The sequence below is a fragment of the Streptopelia decaocto genome, assembly GCF_964273445.1.
Source record: "Streptopelia decaocto genome assembly, chromosome: 4".
Classification (NCBI taxonomy): Eukaryota; Metazoa; Chordata; class Aves; order Columbiformes; family Columbidae; genus Streptopelia; species Streptopelia decaocto.
The window spans coordinates 50,849,059-50,856,800 of record NC_138658.1 but is presented as its reverse complement, the minus strand read 5'-3'; the positions used below and the strand labels follow the sequence as shown (position 1 = coordinate 50,856,800).

Below are 7,742 nucleotides of genomic sequence, written 5' to 3'. Positions count from 1 at the left end.
ATCTTCCTTGTTCCTTTTTCTACTACAGGTAGAAAATCCTGGATTTTCCCTTTTAACAATAGATGCAGTTGGTATTGATTGGGTAGTGGCTTGGACTCAACACTTAGGTTTGTTTGCATAGTTGCAATAACCTTCTGAGATTTTATCATTAAGAAAAAGGAAATAGCAATTTAAACACTTCCAGACAGCTTGTAACTTTTCAATGGTGTAGCATGAGAAAAGGAAAACACTTCTACCAAGAAGCAAGAGGCTTCCTCCTTTTGAACATAAATGTTTAGATAAAGAATGTCCAAAACTGATTAAAGAAATACTCAAATGCAGCAATGGTGGAATGTGTTAAGCTAACTATAATTACGTTTAATAATTTACTGGAAATAAACTTCACCATATTGCTTTCTGCACACTTGCAAAAAAATTAAAAAGTTTTTGTGCTATCTACACAAGTAACAACAACAACAAAAATTTAAAAAAAAAAAAAATATATATATATATATATAAAATAGAGTGAGTTACCCAAGAGATGGCTACAGCAAAACTGAAGCGCAAATACTCCTCACATCCACTGACATAAGGTCAGTTTAACTGAAACAGGCTTCAGCAAAGCTGTGGAGACATGAGCCTCTAGCAGAGGGGAAAAGGCAAGTAAGATCTAAAGAGAGTTCAGGCATATCTGCACCAAACATTTCATCATTGCCAAATTCATTTAAATACATATTCATAGTAATGTATGTATTTAGTACAGTGTGCATACACAAATACATAGATGTACACACATGGACTCTGATAACACAATGTTCACATGAACAATGAGTTTAGCTTATGATGCACTGAGGGTAAGTTATTGGTAATGCATTAGTTAGTTCCAAACAATAGTTAACATTCATTTTATTTACATGCACTTGTAGTATGACATTTTCTGGTAAGAACACAAAGGTCAGATCACTGTGCATACAGATAACAGACAGAAAGAGGAGCCCTCCTTAAACACATCTGAGAGCGTACTTACTTTCATTTACAACCCTATGTATTGAGTTGTGTATGTAAGTGAAGGTAGGACAAACTTGTGCTTGAAAATCTCAAGAGGAAAGCACACTTTATATAAATAAGAGCATGGAATATATATATTTACAATACATACAGCATATAAATTATTTTAGAATTAATCCAAAGCAAGGTACTATGGTACACTGACAGCCAGTTATGCTGAATCTTGGACTTATTTTTCACAAGTAACATCAAGATTAACCCTGGGAGGTCTCTGGTTGACCAAACACCCTAGATTGGCTTGGGAAACATCACAGCCCAGTTCTGAAGCAAGGATTTTTGAGTGTTACACTAAACTGAAGACTGTGCTGTTAACAACCTACCATGTGCAAATGAAAGAGACATATTTTGTGTTCTTGATCTGTCATGAAACACCCATCATGTTCCTGGAGAATCTCTGAAAACATTTCTGTGTCAGTAAATATCTATTTATAGATACCTTTAACTTTTAAGCATGCAAATTACTACTAATACTAATGCCTGGGTAAAGAGAAAACCAGAAACATGGACTGTATGTACATGAGCCCAACCTAGTAAATGTAAATTAGGCTCCTCAGCCTTGGCCACATTCTTTCTCTTCCTCCATAAAGAGCTCAACATGCCAGCTATGCAATGCTGACTTTTCAGCAAACATATAGAGACGGCAAGTATTGTTGAAGATACTGAGCTCATTTCCCAACATCACCTAAGACTCTCCTTGTGCTGGAGTGGATCAGATGTTACAGGTTCTCCATGATTTTTAGCAGCATCCAGCAGCTTACAGGATCAAGCCTTTAAAAAGAAATGGTGAAGCCACATCTCAGGAAAGTAGCTTCTTTCCTGCACTTGTGCAGCTGTTGTCTTTTTTCAGAAAGCATCTTCACCCTCTGCAATGTCAATGATCATGTGAAGCAAGTCTTCAAAAGTCGGGCGTCCCTCTGGCTTCTAAAAATAAAAGCATGTACAGCTATGATCACAAAGCAGCAAAGTTGTGTTGATTTTGATAAATTAGTGGTCTTGATAACATTCTGTGGCAACGAATTTAATGTTTCATTAGATGTGACATGTAAAAATATTTCCTTGTGTAGATTTTTGGATGCGTTGGTTAATCTTAGTAAGTGTCACTGTCACCTTTTTTACTATAGTCTTCATATAATACATTATTTTGCATAGTTCTACACTTTTTCATTTTTATTCCCCATCCCCATTTCCCCCAATGAATTGCTCCATCTTTCTTTACACGAGTTCTTCATGCTCCTAAGAACTGAGTGTCATTTCCTGAAACCACTTTTTACTTCAACATTATTTTTTGGACCCCACAATGAGACTGCACCATAGACTTCTGCAATGGCATCCTTCATCTACTTTATTTTCCATACAGTTCCTTATGCATCATAACATCCTATTGATTTTTGGTTTGTTTGGGTTTTTGGGTTTTTGTTTTTTGGGTTTGGTTTGGTTTTTTTTTTTAATTATGGCAATACACTGAGGTAGCCTCTTGGCTGATCTTGTTCACACAGTTAATTTTGCATCTTCTGGATGTCTGGGTAACTTGCACTATTCCTCAATTTATCAGCCCATTTATCAGATTTGTATCACCTGCTGAATTTTGAAGCCTCGATATTCAATTCTCTCTACAAATGACTAATAGATTCATTAAATGAGGGCTGAAGTACCTAGAGTTAATCATATTTAATGACAGAGATTGACAATATCTTGCCACCACTTGTGTCCTGTTTGAAAACAAAGATTCATTCTCTCCCATGTGATGACTGCTTATATTTTATTGTTAATAACCCCTTATGAAATGAACTAATTTTTAATCAATTCATTGATGTTTATATAAATCATAAATACATGTTAATATCCAAAGAGCATTAACAAATAACTTATTCTCTTCCAGGTAATTTATTATTCCATTTTAATGACCATTTCAAGCTGGTTACCAAGTACAAACAAAATTTAATGATCTTTTCTTTCCTGGTTCCCATGAACAGCTTTTTGAACTACAGATGTATTTGTCATTCCAGAGCCCTCCAAGGCACTGTTATTTTTAATGTATTTTTTGCTGCATAAACCAACTGGTTTGTAAGTTTTAGACCTCCACCAGTCGGTTTGATGACTAATTGCTCTCTGTTCTAGCACCTTCTCCTATATGACAAGCATCAGACAGTATGTCATCTTTATTACTGGAAAAGAGCAGGTTTTGCCCAGCACTCCCTGTGGCAAAGACTAGAAGTCTAGAACTAGAAGTAAATCATGTAGCTCTTTCCATTTTTGGTTTCCTCAATTGCTCTCTCAAAATTAGAGGCACCTAATTAACTGCATCTATCCTCTCAGAGACTTTCTGCTTTAATAATACAGGAACTGTTTTATACTGATGTAATTGGTAAAGTATTAAATTTGGGGTTGCTGCCCCTTTAACCTCTTTGAAAATTGTACAGTCAGTATCTTTCTGGGTTAGAAGGATTAACAGTACAGTGTATTTTTATCTTTCTTTACAAACCCTACATTTGGATTTCGATTCAACAGCAAATTAATCTATATTTCTTATATAATTTATGATCAGGTAATGAATTATTCCTTTAAAAATATTTTCAGTTATTCTGGCATGTTTCCATAATGATTTATAAACTGAGGCAATACAAAATCAGATTCTCCATCTCCAGGCGCTTCTGACTTAATTTTTTTGCTAGCAGTATTTGTATGCAGCTGTAATCATGACCAGCACAGATTTAGCAATTAGTCCATTTTGTTACTAAATGTCTTTGCATTGTTAATCCGACACTCCATTTATTTCATAGAAATTTCCTTGGTCATTTTTCTTATCACAGCTCTAGTTCAGTGGCAAACCAGAGGGAGATCTTTGTCTTAGCAGTAAACACATGAACAGCTGACAGAGCTGGATACAATCATAACGCTGCAATAGGGATTAATCGCTGTTGTTAGATTAGACTTTTTTTTTTTCAATTCAAAGACAAGAAAAATTAAAAAGTATATACCTCTTGCCAGCACATCATCATCATTTCATACACCTGCTTGCAGGCTAGTTTGGGCCGATACAAACGATGCCCTTGGCTAACCATCGTTACCACTTCATAGTTGGAGTTTTTTTCAAAGGGCATTTTTCCTTCTGTAAATACTTCCCACATTAAGACACCTAAGGAAAAAAAAAAAAAGTAAATATTAAGGAAACACACAATTAACTTCTTAAAAATATGCTTATTTTGAGCTCTGGGCTCAGGATTTCTGGTAGATAAATAGTCTGAGATTCATATTCTAGAAAGTGTTCACACATCATCGCTGAAAACATCATCTTCTAGTAGCGTGGGTTTTAATAAGTAACAAATCTAAAGATCTCTGTGGAACTTCATGCAAGCATAGAACCATGGCAAATAATTTCTCAGAGCTTCTTCCCTCATGTCTGAATCCCTCCAATAAACTAGAGCTTAACTGCTATAGATAAAATGTAAGAACAGTGCTTTATTTCAGTGATGAATGTCTTACCGAATGACCAGACATCTGACTTGCTACTGAATCGGCTGTAATTAAAAACTTCTGGGGGGCACCATTTCACAGGAAATTTAGCCCCTGAGGAGCTTGTGTATTGATCATCAAGGACATACCTAAAAAAAAGAAAAACATTATATCCTTCAGTAAGCCTTCAAGACTGCAAATTATAATTTAGATTTGGATTTGAATATTAGAAGCTCATATTGCCACCTAATGGCCGTAACCGTTAGCACTGCATAATAAAAATGCTTCTCTGTGGTAGTGCTAAGGTTTCAGTCAGGACCCAGTTTCTTTTTATTATGACCTCAGAGTCTTCATATAGTTATTATAGTCTTCATATAATTATTAGCTATATAACACAGGTCTAGGCCACCTGCAAGTTAAATGTCTATTACAAGAGAAAATAATGCAAAAGCATAAATTTATTGCTGTTTCCCACAGGCTAGTCAGAATTCAGACATCATGGGACATGCAAGCACAGAGATATGGCAAAAGCCAAGAGCAGCATGATTAAACCATGGTGCTTTAACATCTTCCTTGTAGGTGCTTGCTCCCCCCTGCCTCACCCACACATCACCCACCTGATGTAGCACCCATGAGTGCTAAGGCAGGCAGAAAATTAGCCCCTTTCCAGGTCTCAGCATCTCCCAGCACTTCAGCTAGTGAGATGCAACTCTGAACCATCTACCCCAAGAGGATCCCAAACTCACTTAACAGCCTCTATCAATTATTTACCAACATACAGATCAACAACTGTCTCTGCAGTGTGAGCTGTTCAAGACACAAGCTCCAAAGTAACTCCTGCATCACTACAAGATTAAAATTAATAAGATTTTCACAGATGTTGCAGCAAGTTGCTAATAGAAGGCCAGTCAGATCATGGAGTCAGTTCAAAGTCAGGTCTCTCATGGTAAGCACTAGACATACTTACTTTGAGAGAATAAACTGCCTAGTTTTGATTTTCCAGAATTAAAATGAGTAAGGAAATTGACACATGAGCACAGAATGAAAAAAGTTTAAAAAGCACTGGAGAAAAAAATAACCAAAGGATGTTCCCTAGAGAGGTTGTTAAAGATAATTTTTTCTGCCTATTAATTTTGCTGGGCATGTGTTACCTAAGTACAATGGTTAGGTGAATTTTCCCAAATCCCCACAAATCTGTTTGCACACTCAGCCATACCTTGTCATTCCAAAATCTGAGACTTTGACCACTCCTGAGTCACTCACCAAGCAGTTCCTGGCAGCCTGCAAAGGGAATGGTTAGATTTGGATTAAAAACTTGCACTCTCTTGCAGACAAATTACAATGGTCTAATGTGGACTTTGTCCTCATTGCTTAGCAAGTTCACCAGTTCACCAAGTTTGGTAGTGCATTCTCTTTATAAAAGGTACATGTGCATTTGCTCATAGTAGTATTGTTTTGACAACTAAACCATTTTGTAAAAAGATCACCAGAAAAAATTATCATCTCGAGGGATTCATGAATAGTGAAAGTGGCACCAATAGAGAGCAGAGATACACTATTATATGAGTACAAATAGCTATTAACTATTCATAAAAAAATCAGAGAAATGTTATGCCATTTTATTGGGAGAGAGAAACCTCTCATCATTTTCTCTACAGGCTAATTTTAGAGACTTGATTAGACCCTGAAGAGTCAACTTCAACTACTTAGAATTTTCTGCAAGAACGAAAGCAGTTATGTACAAACAGGTTGTTTCAAAAAGGAATAGGTAAGTTCAAAAATAAAAATTTCAGAGAGGAGTGTATTGCCTAATGGAATTTTACCAGGTCTCTGTGGATAAAGCTGTTTCTCTCCAGATACTCCATTCCCTCACATACATCTTGGCACATAGTGAGCAGGACGTCTTTACTCAAAACTCCCCGTTTTTGTCTCAGGTAATTGAGGAGGCAGCCATGCTCCATGAACTCTGTCACGATGTAAATAGGTCTCTGTTGTGTGCACACACCGTACAGCTGAACTAACTTAGGATGCGTTAGCTTCCTGAAAAGATTGAGATCATGTCATTATTAGTTCCTCCGCCCAGTACTAGCTCTCCACCCCCACAAAACTGCAAAAATACCACCTGCCCAAAGTGTTTTATTTATAACCAGTAAATGGCATCAGAGGCCTAGATCTGGTAATAAAAGCACCAAGCACCAAACTCACATCATTACTTTAGCTTCTTCAATGAAATCTTCTTCATACATCGCACCTTCCCGAATTGCCTTGATGGCCACTTTATACTGCGCCCTCCATTTCCCAAGGCGCACTACGCCAAAGAGACCACTCCCCAGTTCTCTCATGAATGTCAGTTCCGAGGGATTAATTTCCCATTTCTCTGTAAAACAAAACAAACAAGAGTCCATGACTGCTGGAACATACCTAACTGGTAGGTGATAACGAGGAGGAAAGGGAAATGCTGGATTACTAGCAAATCGGGGAATTCAGGGAGAAAACATTTTAAAATTAACTGGAAAATGGGCATTTCTACATCTCACAAAACAAACTTTTAGCTAGACATAGCCTTTAAGCAGCTCCTGACGCACACAGAAGGCAAAACTTAAATGTTCCTGAAGCCAACAATTACACACTGGGATTATCAGACTTGATTTCAACAATCTGCCATCATAAAAAGTTATGCCAGTGTGTGAGCAGCTGTTCACGTCACCTGAAGAGCCATGCTTAAACAGGTTATTCCAAACTTAAAAAACAAAATAAAATATAGATGATATAGATATAGATGATATATAGATATAGATATAGATATAGATATAGATATAGATATATAGATATAGATATATAGATATAGATATATAGATATAGATATATAGATATAGATATATAGATATAGATATATAGATATAGATATATAGATATAGATATATAGATATAGATATATAGATATAGATATATAGATATAGATATATAGATATAGATATATAGATATAGATATATAGATATAGATATATAGATATATAGATATAGATATATAGATATATAGATATAGATATATAGATATAGATATATAGATATAGATATATAGATATAGATATATAGATATAGATATATAGATATAGATATATAGATATAGATATATAGATATAGATATATAGATATAGATATATAGATATATAGATATAGATATATAGATATAGATATATAGATATAGATATATAGATATAGATAGTGACCCTTCCACAAAG

The 7,742-nt window shown here is 35.5% G+C and overlaps 1 protein-coding gene across 1 annotated transcript in view; it reads right to left on the bottom strand.

Annotated features, from left to right (window-relative positions):
- Positions 1-868: 868 nt before the first annotated feature.
- The window catches only part of TEC (tec protein tyrosine kinase), a 53,116-nt gene continuing 46,242 nt past the window's right edge, over positions 869-7,742 (bottom strand). The window contains exons 13-18 of the mRNA XM_082051466.1: positions 6,706-6,877; positions 6,324-6,540; positions 5,717-5,781; positions 4,531-4,649; positions 4,026-4,183; positions 869-1,968 (exon numbers count right to left, since the gene is read on the bottom strand). Coding sequence (XP_081907592.1) covers positions 1,891-1,968; positions 4,026-4,183; positions 4,531-4,649; positions 5,717-5,781; positions 6,324-6,540; positions 6,706-6,877 — 809 coding nt within the window. The 3' untranslated portion in view covers positions 869-1,890. The remainder of the gene's footprint in view (positions 1,969-4,025; positions 4,184-4,530; positions 4,650-5,716; positions 5,782-6,323; positions 6,541-6,705; positions 6,878-7,742) is intronic.